Source organism: Hypomesus nipponensis, chromosome 1, assembly GCF_054491055.1.
Source record: "Hypomesus nipponensis isolate SF chromosome 1, ASM5449105v1, whole genome shotgun sequence".
In the NCBI taxonomy this organism is placed as follows: domain Eukaryota; kingdom Metazoa; phylum Chordata; class Actinopteri; order Osmeriformes; family Osmeridae; genus Hypomesus; species Hypomesus nipponensis.
In genome coordinates, this window is record NC_140361.1 from 8,893,220 (window position 1) to 8,920,817 (window position 27,598).

The 27,598-nt window shown below is 46.9% G+C and overlaps 3 protein-coding genes across 9 annotated transcripts; 2 read left to right on the top strand and 1 right to left on the bottom strand.

The window, feature by feature from the left end:
* The first annotated feature begins 217 nt into the window (after positions 1-217).
* Positions 218-4,034, top strand: hmgn6 (high mobility group nucleosome binding domain 6). 4 transcript variants are annotated; one of them, XM_084682832.1, is made up of 6 exons: positions 218-374; positions 1,332-1,358; positions 1,579-1,608; positions 2,244-2,288; positions 2,415-2,537; positions 3,126-4,034. In XM_084682832.1, exons 1-6 carry the CDS (start codon positions 360-362, stop codon positions 3,171-3,173), a joined length of 288 nt encoding a protein of 95 aa, XP_084538958.1. In that variant the 5' UTR covers positions 218-359; the 3' UTR covers positions 3,174-4,034. The 4 variants fall into 4 exon arrangements, with proteins under 4 accessions (XP_084538958.1, XP_084538812.1, XP_084538729.1 ...); XM_084682686.1 differs by having other exon boundaries at positions 219-374; positions 2,241-2,288; XM_084682603.1 differs by having other exon boundaries at positions 234-374; positions 1,329-1,358; positions 2,241-2,288.
* A 6,758-nt stretch (positions 4,035-10,792) lies between these two features.
* tent5d (terminal nucleotidyltransferase 5D) lies at positions 10,793-16,931 on the bottom strand. 3 transcript variants are annotated; one of them, XM_084699052.1, is made up of 4 exons: positions 16,626-16,931; positions 16,054-16,351; positions 13,285-13,295; positions 10,793-12,721 (listed from the first exon to the last, which is right to left on the bottom strand). In XM_084699052.1, exons 1-4 carry the CDS (start codon positions 16,929-16,931, stop codon positions 12,134-12,136), a joined length of 1,203 nt encoding a protein of 400 aa, XP_084555178.1. In that variant the 3' UTR covers positions 10,793-12,133. The 3 variants fall into 3 exon arrangements, with proteins under 3 accessions (XP_084555178.1, XP_084555179.1, XP_084555177.1); XM_084699053.1 differs by lacking the exon at positions 13,285-13,295 and having other exon boundaries at positions 16,058-16,351; XM_084699051.1 differs by having other exon boundaries at positions 10,793-16,351.
* Positions 16,932-20,581: 3,650 nt separating this feature from the next.
* LOC146302402 (charged multivesicular body protein 1B2) lies at positions 20,582-23,968 on the top strand. Of its 2 annotated transcripts, XM_084683022.1 has the most exons (8): positions 20,582-20,728; positions 21,250-21,347; positions 21,589-21,735; positions 22,067-22,135; positions 22,270-22,377; positions 22,482-22,525; positions 23,576-23,648; positions 23,780-23,968. In XM_084683022.1, exons 1-8 carry the CDS (start codon positions 20,713-20,715, stop codon positions 23,822-23,824), a joined length of 600 nt encoding a protein of 199 aa, XP_084539148.1. In that variant the 5' UTR covers positions 20,582-20,712; the 3' UTR covers positions 23,825-23,968. The 2 variants fall into 2 exon arrangements, with proteins under 2 accessions (XP_084539148.1, XP_084539073.1); XM_084682947.1 differs by lacking the exon at positions 20,582-20,728 and having other exon boundaries at positions 21,019-21,347.
* The last annotated feature ends 3,630 nt before the right edge of the window (positions 23,969-27,598 follow it).

Genomic DNA, 27,598 nt, shown 5'->3' on the forward strand with positions numbered 1-27,598 from the left:
AGAATGAATTGTGGCCACTTGGGCGTTTATGGTATTCTTTCCTCTGTTATATAGATAAATTATATCATTTCATAATTTTATTTTCTATTATCTCCACTCCCCTTGCAAACACCTCACCGGCGGCTCCAACATTCCAAGTGTTCTGCAGCTTCGAATGTCGTTCGCTGATTGGTTCAGGGCCCATCAATCATGTCTTTAGCCGCACCCCTCCCCCCATTCAACCACTCGCCTCTCTGTTCCTGTGTGTTTACTACACTGCCGCGCACAGGGAGACACTCGCCTTCTTTACATGCACTGAACTCACCACTGAATAAAACAGTTTCTAGTTGTGTTTGTACGAGATTCTCCAAGAAATCAACATGCCCAAGAGAAAGGTACGTATTCTGCTAATGATTTAGATGGGTCTACGAAGTAGACAGCTATTGATACCATGCAAATGATTTTGAAGCCATCCTTCTCAACCATTACTTAATTATAACCTAATTTCCTCGACAAATATATCGACGGTATTTTGAGAGTATTTTCTAGAAATAATATATATTTTTTGTACGTTTGAATGAATATTTTCCTGCACACAAGAGGGCTGCAACCTCTGTTTTTCTCCTTTGAGCCGCTGTCCTTTGGGGAGTCAGAAGTCTCTTTCGGTCTCCATGCAGTTAAAGCACAAGCAGCAGCCATGCTTTGCAGCCCAAGTCTTCTTTCGTCGCCGACCTCTCGAGAACAAACGGTTCAGTTAACGTCAAATGCCCCCCATTCTGCCCAAAACTGCTATGAGAAAACCCATTGGTATCTCTAGTTAGTATTACGAATGTAAAAATATGTCTTCGTCGTCGTATTTCGATAAAATCTTATATTTTTTCTCTTTGTTCGTGGTCCCTAATGGCTGCGATGGCGTCCTTTAACCGCCTGGTGGTGCTATAGAGCTTTGTCTGAGCTCCTCCCCCTTGCCTAAACCCTCCCGCGCGAGTTTTCAAAAGGAGATCCATTAAATGAAAGAGAGATGAAGTAAGAAAGGGAGGTGAAGACTTAAGGACCTCTAGATCTGGTCTCACAAGTTAAAGTGATTATGGTCTATAAATATACTTCAAAATTATTATCACAATGTAATAAACCAAGTATTTCTTGCCATAAAACTTGGTATTTTCCAAGTTATATACCATTTTCATCTGATTTTGAAAAGTTTTTGTAAGGCCTTTACATGTGTTCATAATATGCCATTTTAGCACTTTAAGAAGGTTTGTCATCACTACAGTGGCCCATTATGTCCAAGCGATGAAATAATCAAAATTGTCTCTTTTTTTAACCTATAAATCTGTTTTTTTGCTCAGCAGGGAGGAGATGGGGACATTAAGGAGGAGGTAAGATGGCCACATATCTAACAACTTCCCTAAGATCTTTATTAGTTTAAAATAATCAGAATTCAACAAATTAGATAAGATATTGTTGTTTAGTTGGGGTCACACAGACTTATTACGTGTAATTATGATATAAGAAATGCCAAATTGCTTCATGCATGTTTGTGTAGTTGTAACAAAGTTGTAATAAAGTTGTAATTATGTTTTATACCTACTGTTTCAGCCCCAGAGGAGATCCCTTCGGTTATCAGCGGTAGGAAACACATCTCTGCCTGAAATACATCACCAACACTAAAAGGCCACACTAACAAACAGATTATAATTATTTATAACTCAAAACAAAGTTCTAGCACACATAAACAGCTAAACAATAGATTATTAAGTATTTAAACAGCCATAAAATCTGTTTTTGAAGTGTAAAACATCTTATTACACTCAAGTATACTTGTGAACACTAAGAAATGTCTAAACATGACTTTTATTTACACATAATCGGATATATGATTAATATAAGCACCGTAATAACATCAGTAGTAGGTAATTGCCTCTGAAATTAGTAGAGATTAATCACCATACTACTTCACATTTATGCAGATCACTTATCAGCTAATTCAGCCAATACACCCAATATTATAAGTTACTGATGAAGTGACACTATTAATAAATAATATTACATACATGAAATATCTTTTGTAAGCCTGATATAGGTAAGGTTGCTCTAAAATGTATGATTAAAATGTTTGGACAGTATTACAAAGGATTGACATCTAAACAACACACAAGTGATTTAATACCAGTTACAGTTTTGGGTTTGTCAATCAGTGTCAGGTACTGTGATGATGTAGTGTCGGGAGTCATCATCATATCTGTTAACCATGTCCATAGAAGCCAGTCCCTCCTAAACCGGAGCCAAAGGCCAAGAAGGCAGCCAAGGTAAGAATACAGATAACATCACCTCCTGACCCCTGAAGGTTAAGTCCCTGGGTTAGTCCCTCACATATGCAAGGATCATTTTCTGTGGTTTCGGTACTGACGTGTTCTGTGCCCCCCCCCTTGCAGAAAGAGAAGGTAGTGAACGACAAGAAGGAGGACAAGAAGACCAAGAGCAAGGCGAAGGAGAACGCAGAGGCCGAGGCCAACGAGGAGAACCACTCTGAGAACGGAGAGGCCAAGACCAACGAGGTACACACACACACACACACACACATTATAGACAGAAGGAAGTCATCTAGAAAGCATTAGAATCAGAATCAGAAGGGATTTTATTCGATTTTATTAATTGAATGTTTGCACAAACAAGGAATTTACTTTGGCAGGGAGGTGCATACATTAAACATATAGGAATATTGAAACTTAAATATGTGGACTAACTATACTATAACTATACTTAGGAGCAGACTACTTAGATAATTGGGTGGTGAAGATCCACGAGGTCGTCACTCAGAGGGAGGTAGATAACTTTTTATGGGCAAAAATCAGCAACATCTCCAGATATGAGACTCAAGACCATCTGAAAACCCCTGATTACAGATTTCTAGGGACCTACTGTAGTCTTATCCTTCAGTGTAAAGCAGAACAAAAGGCCTGTTTCAGTAGAACCCCATACCCAAGGTGTGTGAGACGAGGCACTCCATGTCAAGTTGTAGCGTAGGTTGATCGAGGTCTGACACGTCAACAGAAAACTCCTCTCTCTGGCAGAGAGAGCGCACAGTCCAGGCTGTGTTTGGTGCCGTGTTCTGACGACCTTTCACCCCTGTCCCCATCCCACAGGTGGAGGCAGCTCCGGAGGCAGAGAAAGAAGAGGCCAAGCCTGAGTAGCAACACTGCCGCGCCCCTCCACCCTCCCCAGCCCCAAACCCTCCAACCCCTGCCCCCCCTCAGTCCAGCCAGCCCCCCGCCTCAGTCTCTCACGTGGTTTCCCTCCAAGGCGTATTGTTAACAGAGGAATATTTTTATCAATGATTTTATAAGTATCCGTACAGATTTTTAGCACAAACGCAACGCTGAATAACGGAAGCACCTTGCAGATTTGCAGTGGTCATATCAAAGTGTCTGCAAGCAAGACGAACACACTAAAATCTTTTTTAAATGGCATTTCATGATTGTTGAAGGCTTGTTTGGTGTAGGAAGTGAGTCCCTGCCCCCCCCCCCCCCCACCCCTCCTTCCCTCCTCCCCACCCCCCGATTGGCTTAGTTGTGAGGTGTGTGTTCTTGTCCCCTCTCCCCGGTTCCCTACGTGCCCCCACCTTATTTGTGTGTTATTAACGGTTCACCCATAAATATGGCTGATTCTTTTTTTGACCTCTCTATATGTGCAGTGAGTTCCCTTCGCTTATGTCTCTTGTTCCTGTTATTTTTTCATTGAATCATGTTAAAAGCGTGTTGAAGCGTGTTGTCCATAAGAAAGAGGAAGACGAACATGTGAAACATTCCGGGAACAGCGACACGTCCAACCTGTCTCCTAGACGACCCTGCCGACTGACACCCCCCTCCGTCTAAAACAGCTCCCTACCCCCCCACTCCACCATCGATCTATGCTGTCTGTTCAGCTTTTCTAAACAACTCTGGTTTTTTTAAGATGAATTTGGAACCTTCTCTTGACGAATTGCAGGTGTCTGATCCCTTCTCTTATGTTCTGGAGTTCTCTTAATAAAAGAAGTCCTGGGAATTTTCCTCAAACTGCTTGTGATTTGAGTCATTTGTTGTTGTTGTTTTGGGCCGGCATTGGTCCTTGTGTTGGCTCTCTGTCTTCTAAGATTGCGTCTTGACCACATTGGTCAGATAAATGCACACACACACTACATTCTTCAAATTAACTGTCTAAAGAAAGGTTTAGAACATGGAGTCTGCAGGTAGTCATAGCTGAGATGGTAATCTACGCGTTTGTGAGGCTGTACAGACGGGCAACAGCTTTTCTTCACTAAAGTCAGAATCTACAAGGGATGGAGACTGTAGAGAGGACTGCCAGGTTGGCATGGTGGTAAGTGTGGATAAAAAAGCATACACTGCATCCTGATGCCCAATAGGAGTGGTTGCCAGTGCTAGTGAATGGCTTTCTGGGATCCACACTACCCTGTGTGGGATACTACCCCCCTTTCTGCCCAAGCCCACACACACACACACACACAAAGACAACTAAGGAAGTGGAGCGTGAGCACCATGACCCACTTTGATTTCACACACCCATACACACACACAAGGTCACTCTGTGGCCATCGGAGACCAGCTCTAGACATCACCCCAAAATATGCCTCCAGAGGAAGCGTGGGCTCTTGAGCCGATGTTGAAGAGAATTAAATGGAGCTAAAGAGCTGGTCGTGTGTGTGTATGTGAGAGAGACACAACCTTGCTGCGCCTCTATATTGATAGGGATCTTTGTGTTTGTGCAGTCAGCCCCATCATTAGTCTCATTCCTCCTTTCATCTTCTGTCTGCTTTGAAAGAGTGTTACTGATACATGCGCACGACGGTCCGTGTGTTTTTACGAGCTAAACAGTAATCATTATTTCTGCCTATGTTGTGGAGTAGGCTTAATGATTTTTACTTAACATCAGAGGCACAGTTGTCTCAAACACAGGACCTGGTCTAAACTCCCATGTATAAACTAAATAAAGCTTATAATCATGAGCTATAAAAAGATTCTCTTAGCCATGTAGAACATTGTTATTCACTATGATGAGAAATTTTGACAGTCAACCTCCTCAAGGTGACAGCAGTCTATCATATCCCTCCCAAAAGATGTTCCTTAAGATAATTTCTTATCTTGACACAACAGGACAGGTTTGATTTTAAGTCATTATCCACAGCTGGTATGAATTCAGTGATATGAGATAAAATATCCAAAAATGAGGGAAAAGGACGGATGCATTTTTTCAATTCAAACCGGACCTAGGGCTCAATATGAGAGCAGTCTCCATTTTGTGAGGATTTATTTTGGCATGCTGTTTCACTGTACAGCCTCTAGGTGTCAGAAGTTTCCTTTGTATGCTTCGGCCCTGCTATTTTGAGTCCTGGCGAGCTCCGTCAGTGAGTTAGATAACTACTCCCTCGCTCTCACTTCCATTCAATACAGCTTCATTCACTCTATAAGTGACTCTCCAATGACTATAATGAGCAAGTTGATATATCCTGCTCGATACAAGTCTTGAAGTGAAAAGGGTGCGTGCTGAAGAGTAGTGAGATGTGAGAGGGGTTGATGACTATAAAAAACAGGGAGGACATTGATTAGCCAGACGTGAAGTATATCAGTTAATGGAGTAAAACATCCATGTCTCCTAAACACTTTAATCTTTGCTGAGAGCTAACAGTATTCATATTTCCCTCTCCCATTGATGCGTCCATTCATCCATCCACCCAACCATCAGCCTTCTATTCCTCTATGATCAGGTCTATAATCAACGCTCACTTTATTCTGTGATGCTGAGATTCAATCTCCTACTCGGCTTGTCTGTCTGTCTGTCTGTCTGTCTGTCTGTTCGCCCGCCCGCCTGCCCGCCTGTCTGTCTGTCTGTCCATCTGCCTGTCTGTCTGTACAGATGTATATGTACAGACATATGTATGTGTATGACTCTCTTTCTCGATCTCTCTTTATCTCTCTCTTTCCCTGTCTATTTACTCTTCTCTCTCAGGCTGAGTCACCACAGTGCGCATCCTCCCCTCCCTCCTCATATACACACGGTCATGTACTTTATAACTATGTTGTTTTGATTTGATGTTTCTATAAAAACATAATGTATTTTTAGAACCCACTGTTCAATGTTCCTGTCTTCTACAGGAGAAAGGGGTCGTGAGAATGAGGCTGACCTTTGATGAAGAAGTGACTTCATCACTGCCACTGTCCTGAACAAGGTCATTCCATTGCCACGGTTACCAGCATCTGCTGTCACCCTGGTGTTTCATGCTTAAGGAAACAAGCACACACACACACACACACACACACACACCACGTCCTCAGTACTGATGAGGTGCAGTCACACTGAAGTGGTACACGTGTACTAATATCTCATGTCTTCAACTCCATCTGAGGTCTAAGTCCTGTAGAGAGGAGGGGGAGAAACAAGGAGGAGGAGAGTGTGCTGGAGGAGAGGAAGAAAGAGGGGTGAACAAGAAGAGGGGTGGAGGGCAAGAAAGATTGGGGGCAGGGGTTATTCTAGGAGGAGGTAGAAGATGGAGACCGGAAAAGGATTCAGAGGAAGGGTGAGAGGAGAAGGAAAAGGACAACGTGTTAGGGAGTGAGGGATTATGGGGAGAGAGTGAGCCTGTGGGGAAAAGGAGGAAGTGTTAGGGGAGTGAGGGATTATGGGGAGAGAGTGAGCCTGTGGGGAAAAGGAGGAAGTGTTAGGAGAGTGAGGGATTATGGGGAGAGAGTGAGCCTGTGGGGAAAAGGAGGAAGTGTTAGGGGAGTGAGGGATTATGGGGAGAGAGTGAGCCTGTGGGGAAAAGGAGGAAGAGCCGCAGGAGGAGCAGATGGTTGGAGGAGAACAAAGGAGTGACGGATCATAGGGAGAAAGAGAGATTCCTTAGAAAAGAGGGAGAGGAGGTGGAAAGGAGAGGGTGGAGGGGGAGGAGGAGGAGGAAAAGAGAGGGTGGAGGAAGAGGAGGTGGAAAGGAGAGGGTGGAGGGGGAGGAGGAAAGGAGAGGGTGGAGGGGGAGGAGGAGGGAAGGAGAGGGTGGAGGGGGAGGAGGAGGAGGAGGAGAACGGAGAAGGTTGTGGATTGGAATCTATTCTTTCTGCCACGCAGACGAGAGATGGAAACAAGTGGGCGTCTGTGACGTCAATCAGCACAAATACACACATACACACACAGACACACACACACCCCTCCTCTTTTCAGCTCCCTGCTGATCAGCACACCACTGGTAGCAGAAGCACACACATAAAGACACAGACACACACAGAAACACACACTCAAAGACACACACACACACACAAATACACGCACGCACAAACACAAACTATCTCTCCTCTCTTTCTTTGACACACACTGAAGATTTGAGTGTGTGTGTGTCTACGTGTGTGTGTGTATTTAAGCTCATGTGCAACCAGTCTCATTGACGTATCACACCAAACGTTGTTTGCATAGTTAATGATTTGACCTCTTGGTGACTCTGGTGCAGTGATGCACCACCAGACTCCGTCAGAGCCACTGTGAGGGGACTTTCACACTGTCTACCGTACTTAGCGTGAATTTGTGCAACCTAGTGAGCATTCTAGAAGTGTTGCAAGATAATCACCCATCCTGTTTTTGGTCGGTTTTATTTTTGAAAAAGTGGTGACGACACCTGATGACGAGAAAACTATTTTTGACACACACTGCAGCATCATTTCAATGCTAAAGAGTGAATTAGGAGCGTTAATCGTGCATTAATATGCGGGCAGGAGAGGAAAGTGTAGTGGGGTTGAACACAGTGGCGGTATTGCGGCAGTGACTCGCCTTGCTAATTGCTGTCCTCCTCCCTACCCCTCTCTCCCCCTCTCTCCCCCTCTCTCCCCCCCTCCCCCCACCCTTTTTTAATGTCTTTCTTGGCTGCTTCTGGTAAAAATGGAGAGGGAAGTGTGGGGGGGGTTTGGAGGTAGTCTGGGGTGTGTGCATGTGTGTGTGGGTGTGTGTGTGTGTTGATACAGAGATGCAGGCATGTGGGATGGTGCTTTGCTGCAGGTACGATCATGTGTGTATGTGTGTGTGTGTAGGTGTGTGTGTGTGTGGCACTCAGACACACTGTCAACTTTTGATATATTTCCTGCCTATCAACTATTGTTTGATAGGCAGGAAAGATGAGGAAGGGTGGATGGTGGAAGGAGGAGGAGGCTGTGGAGGGAGGAAGAGGTAAGGAGGCACGGTGGTGAGGGGGAGCAGAGGATGAAGGGATGGAGAACAGAGTTAGAAGAGGGGGAGGGCTGAGGTATAATGGGGGGAGGGAGAGGGGTGGGAGTGATGATGAGCAAAATGGGGAGGAGAGGGAAGGATGGATGGACAATAAAGCTTTTCATCAAACTAAGAGATGATTGGTGTAGACAAAGATGTGATGTAGGGGGAGTGACATGCTGGATGGCGGGGGCTGGGAGAGGTTAAAGGTGAAGAGGATATGAGCTGGGGCGGGGTGGACGAGAGGTCGACGGGGGAGATGGAGATGAGGTGCAGTGACGTGCATGCTTGCTTCCCCCACAGAGCCAATCCGATCTGTTATTGGTGACTCACCTGATTGGATAAAGGTCTGATAACTGACAATTAGCCCACCATCCACCCTATAGACATTTCCCACCCCCAACACACACATCCTTCCCCTTGGGCCTATATGAGTAATATGTTAAGCTATGGACTCACTTCCTCCAGCCAGACAGGAAGTGCTTGTCCAGTACGTTCCAGTCAGGATTCATTCTGCAAAAGGCCCTGAGTCCTGCTTAGTGAGTAGTCAGTTGGCTTCTTCAAAAGCATGGATTAGATAGGTCACTGGATCCAACACACACACACACACACACATACACCCATACACATCCACCAGCCTTAACTAGTGCTGCAGCTCTATGAGTCAGTCGGCTGAAAGCTGTAAATGCTGTGTAACAGTTATAGCAGACAAAACTGTTAAAAGTCAACAGATGTCCCCCCAGGTTTCCTAAGAGCTACCCTGGGCGTTGAGGGTAAGGACCACCTTGACCTCCACTTCAATACACACACATACACATATACATGTACATATAAGCACACACATCTGAGCAAGAAATGCCCCTTCAAAGTGAGCTTTTGAACAACCCTCGCAATATCCCAATTTATTTTTTTCCTTCATTCCAGCTTGTCTTCACATTAAAAGATGGATTGAACTAAAGAATCTCAGTGTTCATTTTCTCTTGTGCTGTCAATGAGCATCAGGTGGAGTACGCTTAGGTACAAAGAGGAGATGCTATTAAGGAAATTGCTCTGTGTGTCTGTGTGTGAATGTTTGTATGTGTGTTTGTGTGTGTGTGTTCTCTGACGTCACTACTGCCGTCACTGCAGCCACCTCAGAGTGACTCCCCTGTGACTGGGGGCCTGACAACTCCCCCCCTGCCACCCCCTTCTCACGCTCCCTATACACCCCTCCCTCCCTCACTCCCTCTGTCTATCCTCCTCTCTCCCACTCTCTTCCCCTCTAACCTGAAACTGCTGCTCGGTCTTCCTCTCTTCCTATCTCTCTCACTTCCTGCTTCCACGTCCCCTACTCTTTCATTTTGCCCTCCTTCAGTCTGTTCCTCCTCTCTCCCCGTCGCTCCCTCTCTGTGTCTCTCGGTCCCTGCCGTCTTCACTCATGTTCTCTCCGCGGCTCGTCACTCTCTGCGTCTCCATGGGAACCTGGAGTGGACAAGAGGCTGGGTCGTCTGCGTGCTACAGATACAGACCCCGCCAGAACACGTGGACACAGGCACGCTGTAACCTATCACACGCACGCACGCTCACTGTAGCCAGACGGCAGTTTGAATCCACGCAATCATTCACACACTCGTAAGCACACGTGTCTCTTTTGTTGTGGAAACCTAAAATCCAGCATTGCTGGTGTTACACTGTCACGGTTTAATACAGGTCCAAAATGCTGCCCACACAGACACACGTGTGCGTGTGTGCGGTCACACACACCACACCCACCCCCTGCTTCATCTCGCCCCTGGTTGAATCGGTGGTGTGAAGTGGAGCTGAAGAGAGGGATGGAGGAAGGAGGGGAGGAGGAAGGTGGAAAGAGAGGGAGGAGGGGTGGAGGGAGGGATGGAGGGAGGGAAGGGGAATGTGGTAGTCAGACAATATCATTTCATTACTGTGACTCCATCAATTACCAAGTGTCTGAGTGAACCACCTGATGCCTTTGATTTGCTGACAGTTTTGACACACACACACACACACACACACAGACACACACAGACACACACAGACACACACACACACACACACTCAAACATAGCAAGAGCCTGTTTCACAGTGCATCCTGTGAGTCACGACAAATGTGAAGAACAGGTAGATGATTTTGAAGAGTTCTGGTGTCACCCAGCTATTTGCCAGCTCGGCCCCATACCCAGGCCCTTTGTAAGTGGGGAGCTATGTGTCATCAGGACTCAGGAAGGGAGAGCGAGAGAGAGTGAGAGAGAGAGAGGGGAAAGGTTATAATGGACAGTTCTTGATGGTGCAGAAGTGAGGGCTGAGGTGTTTGTGGGCAGCCTCTGGAATGATATTCATCAAGCTAGGCTGTTTGTGAGAGTTTTTTGGTCATTTTATTTAGTAAATGTACATGAATAAGCAACCACAAAGGACTACATGAGATAAGATAAGACATCAAAACAGTCAGTCAACAACTGACACCCCCTACCTCGCCACCCCCCCCACCCCCACCACCCTCCCCACACCTCCCCTGCCATGACCCCACCCACCTCCCTCCCCATACGTCCCCTCCCATGACCCCACCTCCCTCCCCATACCCCAGTGCAGTAATACAGGCATGCTGATGTCTCTCATTTAGGCACTTGAGTTTCCTCCTAGGCCGTCTTTGGTCACAGTCATTTTATGAGGGCTTCTGAGTGGATATGAATCTTGTATTTTTTCTCTTCTTCCTCTGTGGTTTCAGACTGGTTCCGTGAGTGTGTGTGTGTTCTGACAGGTTCGGTTTCACATATCTTATCAGGCCTCAGAGATGACCAAACAATGACCAAAACCTGACCACATCATGGGTGGTCACTTGACTGACCTCTTAACAAGTCAACAGTTGCACAGTAAGTCAAAACACAGTAACACTAGCTTATACATCACATTATACCCAAGACTCCACAAGAAATATGACATTACTCACATGATTCACCTGAAAACAATACCCTATCGTGCATTGGTGTACAATATCCAGTATTCAGTCATCTGTACAGTGTATTGTAAAGACATTGTGATTTTGTTTAAGTGTGTGTGACCGACTTTATATTAATTTACTTATTTCTCTGAAAGTCTTGTAAAAATAGATTGATTTGTCCTACCGACCTTTGACTACGTTATAAAAAAGCTTCTGAACCTGTTTCTGGTTGTCTAAATTATGGATGTACATGTTATAATGTGTGAATTGCAAAAAACGTGTGTGTGTCTGTGTCTGTGTCTATGTCTGTGTGTGCAACACTAAATGCCACTAACCTTCTTAGGCAGCCCATGTGGCGCCCCCGCTGGTAGATTAATACTGTATATAATTATCCTCTTCATCTCTTTGCATTTCACAAACACTAATCCAGCTACACACACCCCTTTAGCTAAGATTTGGGAGCTAAGTCCTCACATAGTATTTGGCAGTGGGGAGAAACAGTCCTCGTTACCCATGCAAAATATTGAAAGATCCAACAACAGGCCACTTTCGCACTCAGAACAAACTTGTTTAGAACAACACAATAAGAACATGGAAATACTGCACGAGGATTCTTGAGTCTGGAAGAGATAGAGCTTCGTGTGTGTGTGTGTGCGCACAATGTGGGTGCATTCGACTGTGTAGCCGAGAAACACTGTGTGTGTGTGTGTGTGTATCTCTCCCTGCCTGTGCTTGTGTGTCATCTGTTCACCCGTTTCCCAGGGAGACTGGGAGCCAAGGTGTGACTCATACATTCATCACAGAATGTCTTCAATATCAGGAGAATTATTATTTTGCCACAAAGGGTGGATAATTACCTATAATCACACCACAGACCTCAAACAGATGTGGAGCTGCTATGTGTGTGTGGAGAAAGACCTACATGATATATCAGTGTTGGTCTAGGTCAGTGTTGGTGGTTTTTACACAGTGTGTCCTTTGCTAGACCAGGCCAGTCTGTGTGTGTAGATGTAAAGGATAGGGCTGGTACAGTAGGGTCGAACCTCCCTGTGGTATATAGTAGCTGCAGTAGCCTGGCTCGGCAATGTAGGGGGCGCTGTGCTCGGCCAGGTATGGCGCGGGCTGGTAATAGCAGGTCACATGGTCCGTGTTGGGGATAATGTTCTGTTCTCCCAGAACCCTCAGCGCCAGCACCGTGATCATGTTGAGCGTCTGCCGCCTCTCGTGTCCCATCAGGCACACCGTACTGTCGTCGACGACGCGTCGCAGGGTCATCAGGTACTGATATTTGCTCCGCTCCTCGCCGATGAAGTGATTCCTCAAGTAGGACAGGATCTTCCTCTGCTGTTCCTGCACGTCAGGGAAGTCGATGAAGAAGCGCGAACACATGTAGCGCTCCAGGGTCTTGATCTGGGTCTCGCTAGCCGGGCGGTAGTCCCTCACCAGCAGGTTGCTGTACTTGAGCAGACCCCCACCCCGGATCTCCTCCGGGTTCCGTGTGGCAATCAGCCGGTACCTCAGGTGATCCATGGCGGCCTCAAAGTCTCCATACATGCTCTCTGCCAGGACCTCAACCACGGGCAAGCCACTGGAGGTTCGGGGGATGGTATTCAGCACAGGCGTGTTTCCGGATGCCTTTGTGGCCTTGCTGTCCACTCCAGAGGCCTCTGTGGAAGCTGAATCATGTGTCCTACCTGGTAGATGGGCCAACTGAGCCGGGGGGACTGAGGAGGGGTTGAAAGTGGCAGGTGTGAATGAGGCAGTCTTTAAGGCCTGGGGGGAAGGAAGAGCCTTTAGGGACATCCTATCTACTGTCAGGGTGTCCTGTCGAGGCAGGTTGGAGAGAGAGGATGGCTCTGACAGCTGTCTCTCAGTCCCTGTGTTCTCTGACGAAGGTTCCGGGGTTGAAGACAGGGACCCACAGGGTATAGATTCCACTGTGTGTGCCACCTGAGCGAAGGAGAGCGGAGGAGAGGGGGAGAGGGAGAAGGCTGGAGAGGATGAAGAGAGGGGAGGAGAGGCAGGAGAGGGGCAAGAAGGGGTGGGGGAAAGAGAAGGAGGAGAAAATCCAAGGGTAGAAGGGGAAAGGGAGAGAGGGGGAGGAGAAAGAGAGAGAGGAGGTGGGGAGAGACAGAAGGGTGACGTAGGGGAGATGGGAGGAGGGGTGAGCGAGAAAGGAGAGGGACCAAAGCTGGAGGAGTGAGGAGGACTGGGGGGAGGAGGGGTGACACTGATAGGAGGTGGGGTAAAACAGAGAGGAGGAGAAACGAGGGGAGGAGGAGGGCTACGGGTAGGGGGAGGAGTACGAGGAGGACTCTGGTCGGTGATTGGTGTGAAGGAGGGATGAGGCGCAATGTAGAAGGAAGGAGGGGGAAGGGAAAGGGAAGGAGGAGCGAGGCCGAGGGGGGGAGGAGAGAGGCAGAGGGGAGGAGGGGTGAGGGAGAGGGGAGGAGGAGTGAGGCAGAGAGGAGGAGGGGCTTCAAAGCTTGTCAATTGCACTTGGGTCTCATGCTGTGTGACATGAATTACAGGTTTCACTCTGCTGGGGGATGAAGATGACTCCTCGGACAACTGAATGTAGATGTCTCCATCATCATCATCATCATCATCATCATCATCATCATCACCATCATCACTCAACTCTGCCTCCAAGGTGTGTGTATGAGTAGTAGTGTCAGAGTGTGTGGTAATGCATGTGTGGCTAATATGAGTGTTTGTGAGTGTGTTTAATAAGTCTGGGGGTTCTGACTGCAGTGTTCCCTCTGAAGCACTGCCTGAGGGCTCAGAATGGTTCTCTGTCACAGACGAGTCAGCAATCATCTGGGTGGAGTCTGACTCGGAGTCTGAGATCTTAGATGTTTGTATCTCTGATGACAGATCTCTGGGAACCTGAGAGATCGAGGTCACATGTAGTACTACAGCATTCAGGTCCAGAGTTGGTTCCGGGCAAGTGTTGGTTCTAGGTTCGGTTGTAGGGTTAGGGTCAGGGTTGGAGTCTATGGTAGGGTTAGGGTCAGGGTTGGAGTCTGGGATTGGATTAGGATTAACCTGAGAGGTTAAGGCAAGATTTGTAGTGGATTGTGGATCGGGGACAGCACTGCGGTCAGTGTTAGGTAAAAGGTCATGGTGGCCGTGGGGGTCTGTTGCTGTGACGGGGTTAGGGGCAGAGCTGGCTGCTGGGGTAGGGTCAGGGTTGGTATCAAAGACAGGAGTTACATCGGGAGTTAAACAATGGTCAGAGTCAAGAATTAAATTAAAGTTGGGCTCAGAGGAGTGGTCAAGGCTATGGACGGTGGCTGGGTCAGGGATAGATTTGATGTTTGGGGATACCTTACGGCACATCCTCCGTGGGGGTTTGGGAGAGGAGTGCTTCAGGACCACCATCTGAGACAGTCTGCTGGGGGCTTTGGAGGGGGGAGGGGAGGGGGACTTCCTCTCCAAGGGTTGGTTGGGCAGGGTATGTGGATCATCCTGAGGATTGGTTGTGTTTGTTGTATCTAAAGACCTAAGGTCTGTGTGTGTCTCTAGGTCTGTGTGTGTCTCTAGGTCTGAGTGTGTCTCTAGGTCTGTGTGTGTCTCTGTGTGTGTGCGTGTCTCTAGGTCTGTGTGTATCTCTGGGTCTGTGTGTGTCTCTGTGTGTGTGTGTGTCTCTAGGTCTGTGTGTGTCTCTTGGTCTGTGTGTGTCTCTAGGTCTGTGTGTGTCTCTGTGTGTGTGTGTGTCTCTAGGTCTGTGTGTGTCTCTGTGTCTGTGTGTGTCTCTAGGTCTGTGTGTGTCTCTGGGTCTGTGTGTGTCTCTAGGTCTGTGTGTGTCTCTAGGTCTGTGTGTGTCTCTAGATCTGTGTGTGTCTCTGGGTCTGTGTGTGTCTCTGGGTCTGTGTGTGTCTCTGTGTGTGTGCATGTCTCTAGGTCTGTGTGTGTCTCTGGGTCTGTGTGTGTCTCTGTGTGTGTGTGTGTCTCTAGGTCTGTGTGTGTCTCTAGGTCTGTGTGTGTCTCTAGGTCTGTGTGTGTCTCTAGGTCTGTGTGTGTCTCTGGATCTGTGTGTGTCTCTAGGTCTGTGTGTGTCTCTGGATCTGTGTGTGTCTCTGTCTTGTCCTGCTCCTCTGCCTCTGAATCATCTGAGTTATGTGGGATTGTAGACTCAGCTTTGTAGCATGGACTCTCCTCTGACACATACTCACTGCCCTGCATCTCACAAATGCAGGCACAAGTCTCTGACTGGTTTGGATCTGATCCTTCACTGGTGACTCTTGTGTCAAGAAGTCCATCTACTGGTGTCTCTGGTGTCTCTCTGGTATCAGCCCAACACTCAGAAATATCCTGGTCTGAAAGTTCAGTCTGGTCCAAGAGTTCTATGTGATCAGACAGGTCTGTCTGTTCTGAGTGTTCTTTGTGGTCTGAGTGTTCTGTCTGAACTAAGAGATCTGACTGGTCTAAGGGTTCTATCTGGTCTAAGGGTTCCATCTGCTCTGAGTGTTCCATCTGGTCTAAGTGTTCCGGCTGGTCTGAGTTTTTCTTCTGGTCTGATAGTTCTGTCTGCTCAGAGTGTTCCATCTCTTTTGAATGTTTTGTCTGGATGAGAGGTTCAGTCTGGTCTGAGTGTAGTTCCTGGGTTTTGAGTTCCGCCTGGTTTGAGAGTTCCGCCTGGTTTGAGTGTTCTGTCTGGTTTGAGTGTTCTGTCTGGTCTGAGGGTTCTGTCTGGTCTGAGGGTTGTGTAAGGACTTGGATTTCTTTTTGGTCTGAGAGTGGCTTCTGTGCTGTGCATCCTGTCTGCTTTGTGAGCTCTGTCTGGTCTAAGTGCTCTATCGCCATGTCCTTATCCCTGGACTCCACCCTTGAGGTGGGCAAAGACACAGACTCTTTGCTCTGGTTGGCTGAAGTCTGCTCCTTAGTCTCCAGTCTATTGGCTGCCTGCAGTGACTCCTCCTCCAGCAGGTAGCATTCCAGCATACGGTCCAAGATGATCTGAAATGAGTCCACGCTGAACTCAAACTGCCGCCTGAGCGTGCTCACAAACTTGAGTTCCAGGTTCTTGCCGCTGTTGTTGGAGAGGGAGATGAGGCTCCAGCGGTCGTGTTCGGTGAAGACCTTGACCATCTTCTGGACATAGGCCTCCTTCATGGTGGAGCTGCTGATCCTCTCTCTGTTCACCCCTGCAGGTAGACAGTCCAGCAGACAGCCCATCACTGTTTCCTTGATCACCTGGGGGTAGGGGAACAAAGCACAAGATCAAGAGGATGAGAGTAATGCAGAAATGGGTTCATCCCTAGATACACATAGCACTGAAATATTGTTATTATTACCCTGTCTAATGTTGATCTTATAAATATGTAAAACATATGAATATTGCATTGTATTAGATAGTATCAATATCATCTCATGCATTAACAATAGTTCCTAATAGCTGTAATGTAATTGTTGACAGTTATTTGATATTGCAATATCTGAGTGTGTAAATCTTGGGTCCCCATCGTACCTGAAAGTCTTCCTGCCTTGGAAGTTCCACACCAAAGATGATGTCCAGGTCTTTGTAGCTGGTCCCGTTGTCTCGGACCAGAACATGGCTGGCAGTGGATCCATTTAGACGTACGTCCCTCACGGTGATGCCCTGCGTCTGCAGCCGGGTGCGGACCGCCGCAATGATGTCACGGGGCCGCAGCTCCAGGGTTGGGAAATTTCCACGGCCGTGGATGGGAACCACTTCGGACAGAACCTGATCCAGGACCTCCACCTGCTGCGCAGTCAGATGGTGGAAGCGCTGAGCGGTGCTCTGGTCCGTCATGCTGTGGGAGAGGATGGGAGGAATGAAGAAGGGAGAGATGGATAGAAAGATACAGAGGAAGGCAGAGAGACAGTTGGAGAGATAAAGAGAGGGAGAAAAAAGGAAAAAGAGCAAAAGTGTGCGTAAGTGACAGATAGAGAGAGAGAGAGAGAGAGAGAGAGAGAGAGAGAGAGAGAGAGAGAGAGAGAGAGATAGGGAGGGGGGGAAGGGAAGGGAAGGGAAGGAGAGAGCTCACCAGGGAGAAATAGGCAAACAGATATAATGTTGTGATCATATAGTTCCTTCCTGCTTTATGGTACAGGTTTATGGCAGCTATATACACTGTTGCTTAGCAGCTCATGAGATGGGAATAGTGAACAAACACTGTCTGTTTTCTCTATCTCTGATGACTACTTAGACATACAGGAATGACCAAGAACCATCCTGTCTAGCCTGACCACACTCAATTTAAAGCGGAGAGCTGAGCTTTTTCGTAGAAAAGTCACACTGGTTTGCTGCCCACAGTCAAACAGAAACAACTTTCCTATCAGCGTGCCATTTCTGCTTTATCAACACAAACACGCACGCATACACACACATTCATGATCTCACGGCCCTCAGCTGTCTGTTTAGCTGACAGCTTCTCTACGAGCCTTGTGTTGTTGCCGTGGCGAGCAGACTGACAGGAGGATGTGTCAGATGATGTAAATGAGTTTGGCATAAACAACACCCTGCTTAAATTCTCCGAGCTATATTAATCAGTTAGAGATTCCTAACCAACCAGGGGGGAGTAGATCATAATCATGTTAATCTGTCCTGTTTTGTTACGTATCTTGATAATTAATGTTTTCATACTTGTACCATTTACTTGCTACATGTTTCAAATCTTGGATTACCTACCACAAAACCATAAGGTGGGTGCAGAAATTAATTCAGTGTAATTTACATCACAACAATGAATGTTATCTCCACAGTATAAACTCAGCACTTAAGACATGCACTAAGTGGCGCAGAAAGTATGAGGGCAGACAGAACGAGTTGTGTTTATGGCTTGTGTTCTTTCCAGGGGAGTAAGGGTTAAGCAGAGTGACTCACCGCAGGCAAAATGGATTAATCACACCAATGTCACTAATTAAAGACACATGTGCATGCATGGGTCTGTGCCTAACCCTATGCTGCACATGTATGTACAACAGTATCACTCCTACGCACTTTCAATGCTGGTGTGCACACATGTTTATGTATATCCTTTCATGTCTACTTTGTCACACACACACTCCTTCTCATACCCTCTCATTCATTAATCTTTCTTTTCTGTATTAACACACAGGCAAACTCAGTGGTCTGCCAGTGCACATATCAAGGCTTCCAGTCCAGGGGAGTAATCTTTCTAATGAAAGCTATTGTGATATGCTATCAGCTGAATTTTCCTGTCTAAATGCTATGTCACTCATACATGTCACCTATCTCCTCCACACTCACAGGCACACACACACAAATACACACATATACACACACACACACACATACATACACATTGCCTGTTAGCCTTGTCTGTCCATTTCCATCTATCAGATTAGACAGTAACCAACCCAGTGGCAGTTGGCACGGAGTGTGTTTGGTAATACGATTGTGTTGTTTTGTTTGGTCAATAGCTACACATTTATGTGACAGTGAGAGAATTTTGTGAATCACTTGAGTAATTCAACACTTAGTGTTAAAAAAAAAACAGTTTGAACGCGTTGCAAAGGATACAAGATTGAAGATACATTTGTTTTAGGTATGTTTGGGTATGACAAAGCACGACAGGGCGAATGGCATTCATGAATGCAACATCGAAAAGTATTGGTTTACAAAAACCACGGAGCTGAATCTTTTCATGTTAGTCTCAGGATGTTTGGCGAAGTAGCCTATTGTTAATTAAAGTGCTGCACGAGAAGACCAAGACAGAAACGGAGAGATAAGAGAAACAACATGTTGTGAGGAGAAGAATCGACACACACTGCGGGGTTTTGTTTTCCTTTTACCTCCCGTGGCTCCCCCGCCCCTCTCCCGCAAACAACCCGGTGAGTCATCCGCGCACATTTTCGCCCCTCCGCGCCTGCGACACGCACACAGAGGATGTTTGAAGCCAACGTTAACGGAACGACTGCTGATTAGCCTTCAAAAAGTCGAACGGGACTATGCAATATAAAATAATTTTTTTAACTCCTTGCGCCCAAACTGCAAAACAGCTATGCTCATTAGAAAACAACTAAAGCAGTGTGCCTTTTCAACTCTTCGTAAACTATTTTCAGATATTCATTCATATTCACAATCATCAGATTCGCCTAACATGTCCAAGTTTCGTAGTTAAACTGTTCATTTTAAACTTAATAGTTGCCGAATCAATCTTTGCATCCATTAAGTCTCCAACAAAAGTGTATAAACGCACATAGCACACCTGTAAAGATTTCCTGCAAAACCCGTAAAACGAAAATGCCCTAAAATGTAACTGATGAACCTAACTCACCTGTTGCAGTGGCCTTTTCGAACCTTACTTGGTTGAATCGGTATCCACAAGCCTCAGGTCCAAATAGTTCTGTTGGGTTATGGACTGGTGAAGTGAATCTGCTCGTCTTGAGTTTTCTGTCTGAAAGGGTCATTCGGCGTGGAACGAAGCTTAGAGCTCACCGGCGCTGTCCATGTAGCGCGTGGTTCTGAAATGAAACTCTTTAGCTTCTCGTTCTTGTTTTCTACCCCTGCTCCCCCCTTCTCGCTCAGAGCCGAGCGTAACGCAGTTTCCATGACGACCTGCCGTCATCCCGTTTGGGGTGGTCCAGCCATAGGCACAGAGGGTCCAGGCAGACACATTGGCCTACACTATATTGTGCGGGGGCTGGCTAACGGTGTACTAAAAGCCTTAAGGTCTGTTTTAAGTAAAAACGTAAGGACATTGATATCCATCCGCTTCAAAGATCACATTTAAATGTTGCCTGATTATATTAACTATTGAGAACGGTAGGCCTAAAATATTTGAGAAAACTCGAAAGAAGCTTTAGCATAATAAAAAAAAGGTTAATTGTTGTGATCCCCGTAGGCTACACACACACATATACAAACACACACACACACACACACAGTACCAGACACACACACACATCACGATGCAGTGTTGTGGCCACAGTGAATATTGTATCAGGCAAGAGGGTGAGTCATCCCTGGCTGCTACAGTCCCGTGATGAAGCCAAGACTAAACGCAGACCAAATCATCAATCTACCCCTCCTCCTCCTGCCACGTAAGCAGCCCTCTCCTCTGCTCTCTCCCTTTATCTCTCCTATCCTTCCCTCCATTCCTTTCATGGTCTCCCCCCAGATCTCAGTCTAATGGAGGATGTGGCCTACTGGAGAATTCGTATATTGCGAGGAATCACTAGCCAGTACGCCCACGCGTCACAAAACAAGGCCGCTGAAGATGAACGTCTGTGCCAGTTGAAAGGTCACTTTACCCTCATCCAAAAATAAAAATGACGTCACTAGACTTGAACCACAACCGACCGACCGAACATTCTATTTTAAAACTGCTTTGGACACGCGCCCTGGTGAGCCCTCCCGAATGATAGTGACGTAAACTGGGCGAGCACGCCCTTGAATTCGTGATCGTCTCATGACGTACATCTAATGTACCCGGAAGTGTCAATTACAAGCGTCCCGTACTAGAACCAAAACAGAGGAAGAAGCATTGGATGAGCTCGTCTTTACTTTTGATGTTTCTGGACACATAAGGGGCATACATAACTGTAATCAGTTCAACAGCGACACAATGTCGAATATGGAGAGTATCCTTTTATGAGCTCTACACAGGCGAACGCTGAATCTGCCTGCTGCAAGTTGTCTCACGTTGTTTGCTTACAAACTAGCTAGCCTAACTACAGTGTAAATAGTAAGTAGCTAGTTAGCTAGCTACCTTTCATTGAAGCTTGCCCTGGATATATCGACTTACTGTACATCCTAGGGAAGTTGTGACCCAAGTTATACGATACATTTATAAAATTGCCTGCTAGCTAGAAAGGGATCGATATAATGTGTTAGTTTGACAATTAGGCTAGTAGGCTACTGTCGCTCCTAATACTATAGCTTGTAAGCTAAATTTGAATTTGAATAGCGTATAATCCCGTTAATAGTCGTACTGTTTGAAAACGTTTTGCTGATATGTAATGATGTATCAGGAAGATTCACATGTCACTATATTCATACTTTCATTTCAAATGCCACCAGAATACCCTAAAAAAGATAGATACGTGCCAGCAGTTAGCTTTTTACACCAGAACTCTTTGCAAACCCTTAATTGACTACACAGAACACCTCTTCAACCTTAAATTTGCTGCTAAAGAATTACAACGCAACTCAAAGAAATGTGACAAAGAGGAAAGGGCAGAGAAGGGCAAAGTGAAGAAGGTGAAATTAGACAGACCCACTTCGTTATCATAATATATATTTGTAATTATTTAGTTCACTCAACTGATCCAAAGTACATTTGTGGGTTCAGGTCACATTGTGTGCACAATTACATAATAAGTAAAAAAAAAACATAATAGCAGCATCTGGTAGAAATCACAAAAAGGATGAGTGTGAGCAGGTATGCAGTGATAAAGTGTTGTGGGTTTTTTGGTGTGTGTGTCTCCTTGTTATTTTCCAGGCAATCCAGAAAGGCAACACTGAGGTTGCCAGGATCCATGCGGAGAATGCCATCCGTCAGAAGAACCAGTCCATCAATTTCCTGAGAATGAGTGCTCGTGTGGATGCGGTGGCGGCGCGGGTTCAGACTGCCGTCACCATGAACCAGGTAGATACATCAAGAGGTCAAAGGTCAAGCAACACTCCCATGGTTGATTAAGGGTTTGAGGAAATTAGTAGGAGACTTGCCAGAAATAATCAAATGGCAAACTTTTTCACCTTCTCCCAAGACCCAGTACTGCCATTGTCAGCTCATAACTCCCATGACATTCGGATGATATGCCCACAAATGACCAGCTAGTTTTAAAGTTCTGATGACCTGAAACCCCAAACCTCCACTTGAAACAGGAGCCCTGGTGAAGGTAGAGCACCATCTAGTGGTACAATGGTGGAACTGCACAGGGACAGATATCGTCTGGTCAAATCTTTGTTGTTTTCAGGTCACCAAGTCCATGGCTGGGGTTGTGAAGTCTATGGACGCCACACTGAAGAGCATGAATCTGGAAAAGGTTGGAGGGATTACACACAAGCACACATTCACACTCAAGTCAAATGTACTGCTTGTATGTGGTCTGTGTAAAGGACGTACATGTAAATGAGGCAGGCATAAGAAGTCCTCTCTCTTCCCTCTCTCCATGTGAAGATCTCTGCATTGATGGATAAATTTGAGCACCAGTTTGAGACCTTGGATGTGCAGACAGCTCAGATGGAGGACACGATGGGCAACACCACCACCCTGACTACACCACAAGTATACACACGCAAACTCAGTCAAACTGCTGTCGCTTCAAACCATGAGAGGCCAGCGAGAGAAATATATTGTCTGATCATGTCTGTTTGTTCATTGTTCCTCAGAATGAAGTTGATTTGCTGATGCATGAAATGGCTGATGAAGCAGGGTGAGCACAAACACAGACTCTCTCTTCCTGTCTCCCGACATACACAGACTCTCTCTTCCTGTCTCCCTACATACACAGACTCTCTCTTCCTGTCTCCCTACATACACAGACTCTCTCTTCCTGTCTCCCTACATACACAGACTCTTTCTTCCTGTCTCCCTACATACACAGACTCTCTCCTCCTGTCTCCCTACATACACAGACTCTCTCTTCCTGTCTCCCTACATACACAGACTCTTTCTTCCTGTCTCCCTACATACACAGACTCTCTCCTCCTGTCTCCCTACATACACAGACTCTCTCTTCCTGTCTCCCTACATACACAGACTCTCTCTTCCTGTCTCCCTACATACACAGACTCTCTCTTCCTGTCTCCCTACATACACAGACTCTCTCCTCCTGTCTCCCTACATACACAGACTCTCTCCTCCTGTTTCCCTACATACACAGACTCTCTCCTCCTGTCTCCCTACATACACAGACTCTCTCTTCCTGTCTCCCTACATACACAGACTCTCTCCTCCTGTTTCCCTACATACACAGACTCTCTCCTCCTGTCTCCCTACATACACAGACTCTCTCCTCCTGTTTCCCTACATACACAGACTCTCTCCTCCTGTTTCCCTACATACACAGACTCTCTCCTCCTGTTTCCCTACATACACAGACTCTCTCTTCCTGTCTCCCTACATACACAGACTCTCTTCCTGTTTCCCTACATACACAGACTCTCTCCTCCTGTTTCCCTACATACACAGACTCTCTCCTCCTGTTTCCCTACATACACAGACTCTCTCCTCCTGTTTCCCTACATACACAGACTCTCTCCTCCTGTCTCCCTACATACACAGACTCTCTCCTCCTGTCTCCCTACATACACAGACTCTCTCCTCCTGTTTCCCTACATACACAGACTCTCTCCTCCTGTTTCCCTACATACACAGACTCTCTCCTCCTGTCTCCCTACATACACAGACTCTCTCCTCCTGTTTCCCTACATACACACGTGGGATGGTGCGGTTACAATGTGTTTTGTGTTGTGATGTTCAGGTTGGATCTGACCATGGAGCTCCCCCAGGGCCAGACTGGTTCAGTGGGCGCTAGCGTGGCATCGACAGAACAGGTACAGTCACACACACACACACACACAAAACACACAGACTGTATCCAAAGAACTCCCTACTGTACATTCAAATTCAATTGTTCTTTGACTCACCTGCAGTGTTTTTGCGTGTGTTTGTGCGTCGTTTTCAGGATGAGCTTTCTCAGAGGCTGGCCAGACTGAGAGACCAGGTCTAGACTGGAGAAAGGGAAGGAGGTCACGAGGAGAGAGCAGGATGGAGGAGGAGGGCTCTGTGCCTACAGGAGCCATGATCCCCCAACCACCCCAGAAGTGATGGTGGGCTGCTATCACTGGTTCAGAGGAGGAGCATGTTCTGTGCTCCCTATCAAGTACTGTCACATCATCACAGACAGTGGTAGTGACAACAATGGCCAGTCCTGATCTGCCCCCCCGTCCCACCTCTCAGTTCCCCCCTCCCCCCCCCCAAAAAAAAAGAAAGAAAAAAAGCTGTGATCCTCACACTTGCACCATATCAGTATTGAGTTGCACATGTTTATTTAATTATATTTAATATTTATTTCCTCCAAATGTCGCCTTAGTTACGGCGTCACAAACGGCTGTACATGCCCACGGAATGTATCCATCCATCCTCAAGATATGCCCACATTTTTTCATGTGGAAAAAAGCCAATGACAAAGCAGCATTGAAATACTTTGCAGGTTGAGGTGGATGACGTTAGCAGTGTTCCTGTTGGTATGCAATGACGTGGCATTGAATCGACCTTCTAAGTGTTTCTTTTTGTGTTGTCTCTCTGCGTGGCTCTGAGCTTTGTGTGGAGAGAAGATCCCATCCATTGTTGATCCTCTGTCCTCATGTCAGCTCAGCTGAAAAGCTTTTCTCTTCTCCTCGGACTAAAAGTCAATAAAGAGTTTTTAACATTTACAGCGCTGTGTGTATCCTCTCTCTGCCTTCACAGCTGTGTACTCATCTCAACCAATCCCTCTCTTTTCTCTGTCCTCTCCCACCTCTTTCTCCATTTTTTCCATCTCTCCCCTTCCTCTCCTCCAGCGGAGAATAGATGAGAGGTCAAAGGTCAAAGGTGTCACCTGTAGAGGAAGTGGACGTCCGCCGCTCGCATGCCAGCGCCTCATTACACACACACATGGACACACACACACACACACGTAGACACACACACACACACATGGACACACACACACACATGCCTAGCCCTATTATCTCCCTAGGGGAGGCAGGACTCAGCTGGGAGCCATTACAGGTGCTGCTCATGTGCGCACACACACAGACACGCCTAAATACACACATACCCTATGGAACTCAAGTAGGGTGACACACCACCACCCCTGACCCTGGAAAAATGGTGCCCTGCCCAATCATCATCACACAGACACAATCTGATGTCTGAAAACACTCACACAAAATCATCACACAGAGAATTATTCATACACCTACACACTCACTCACACAATCATCACACAGACAAACTCACGCACCTACACACACCTAATCATAATCATCAGTGGCCCCTGACAGACAAAAGTGTCCATTATGCTCATTACTACAGACATTCTGACGAGTTGTTAGTCAGAAATTCAGCCTCTCTCCGCCCTCATCTCATCTAATGACTTGAATGACCCTGAAAACGTCTATATTTTCCTTTGACCAGAGTGCTCCAACACCTGTCAATCATGCTGTCAGGAATAGGCATGACTGATGTAAAATTCCTCAAGTCATCTCGTTATGTCGGTACAAGCTACGATATAACTATTGTTTAACAATGTTAGGTATTGATGATCTAAAATAATGACCCAGGTTCTGCAAGTTATAAGCAAATCACTTTCTACAATGCTGACTTCTACAGACTACTACAGTGTTTGTGTCTGTTCCTGCACTCAGATGCCTTCACCATATGTGGAAGAGTTCGCTCCAGTTTGAGCACCTGGGGATGTGTGTGTGGCGTTGAGATGGACTCGCTGGCTCCTCATATGCCTCTCTCATCGCTCTGCAAGCAGGGTAGTGTCCCCCGGCGGTCCTGGGGTGCTGACAGACCTGGATCCGGTGGTCCTCTCCCGGCTGCCTCCTGCATCCCAGCCCACCATGGTGTCTTGTGGCTGGGGGAGAGAGATGCTGAGAGGCCCTGGGAGAGTGACGTAGTGCAGCACAGAGTACACATCCGCTCTGATCCCACCAACTGGAATAACACCTCGTTGTCAACCACACACACACTCACACACTCACTGGTATCTGATGAGCTCCATTGCAGCGCTTCCCTGGCACTGCTCATGAGAGAGCCTACAGCAGATGAAGATTTAGAATTACGGCCAGAGCTTGTTGGGCTGAGTAACTGTTCCTCAGCTCTGCTCAATTCAAGTCTCTATCTTTCAATTCAAGTCTCTTTCACTCCCTTTTTCGGAGGGAGAGACGTCTTCCCTCCTGTCTGAAACATTCAATTACTGCGTGTGAGGGGTCAGGTCAAACACAGGAAGCTGACCTGATTGGTTCTGCTCGGGTATCATCGGGCATGTGTGACCAATCGCTGCTGCCCAGGGCTTTGCCCATTTTCATCTGCCGCCATGTTAGTGTGTGTGTGTGTGTCCAATCGTTCCAGCCCAGGGCTTTCCTCAGTTTCCACTCACCTCTTGACCATCGTTTCCTGTCAGATGTGTTAACGCTGCTTTTAATCTGTTTTTTAACTGCCCGACACACACACACACACACACACACCATATTACAGCTGGCCCCATCAGTCCCACTTTACCAGAAGACACTCCAACAAGGTTAAACAGTCTTGCTTACACTACTAGAATGGAAACCCTATTAACAGACACATACACATTCACCTGATCCTCCTGACCCTCACCCCTCAACTCACCCTCCTAACCCCCCATACCCCTCCCCCTGACCGTCACCTCACCTCACACACCTTGAATATTTCTAACAGCGTCACCGTAACAACCCAACAACCAGTGAACACTGACTTGTTGCCCTCGCTACTCATCTCTGCAGGAGCTGTCCGACCCTCTGCTTGACTTTCCATCTGTCACTATGAGTGTGTGGATGAGAGTATGTGTTTGTGTGTGTGCATGTGGGTGTGTGTGTCTATTGCATTGGAGGTTCAGGGATCAGAGGTTAATTAGGTGTCATCCTCAGCACATAGCTGATGACAGGAATGCCTTCCTGATGAAATCTGGGGAGGGAGGCCCAGAAGGAGAGAAGCAGAAGAGAATGAGAGGGACGAGAGGTGTAAAAACATTGCAAATAACGTTTGGAAAGGAAAGCTTATTTTCATTCATGGTAAAAATGTGTGTGCTTGTGTGTGTGTATACATTTGGATCGGCTTATAAGTGTGTATGAGAAATTCATTAGGCAACTGGACTGGGCCAGTATGTCTGCACGTTTTGCTAAATGATACGGCCAGTGTGTGTGTGTATGTGTGTTTGGTTGAAGGGATCTGGCCAGGTTTGTTAAGCGATATGTGTGTGTGTGCGTGTAGTGCATATGGTAAAGCACTCTGCTGTTCTGCTCTCAGTCACACTCCCGCGTCTCTAATTGAATTAGCGTTGACAGCGCTGTGCCGGCCGCGTGTGTGTGTGTGCATTCTGGGGGTGCAGCCAGCCTGAGGCCAGGGTGTGAGTGGTGTGTGTCCGTATGTGTGCGTTTCAGTATGAGAGCGGAGGCCTTCCCCCTGAAATCAATTAACCGAGTAGGGTCTGAGGCTCAGGGGGTGAGAGGGGCACATCCTGTGGAGGGTAGCCCAGACAGACAGCACCATCTGGGGCAGCAGGCGAGACGACCCTGGGCTGAAACATGAAAGACCCAGGCCAAGGAGAAGAGGAGAGGAGTGCACAGGCCAGCACTAAATCACTGGTCTCCTTTCCACCCCTAACTATCGCCCTATCCCCTCTGCTGCTATCTGATACACTGGCTCAGGAGCATCCTATCTCTCTCTCTTTCGCTCTATCAGTTTCCCTCGCTTTATCTTTCTCTGT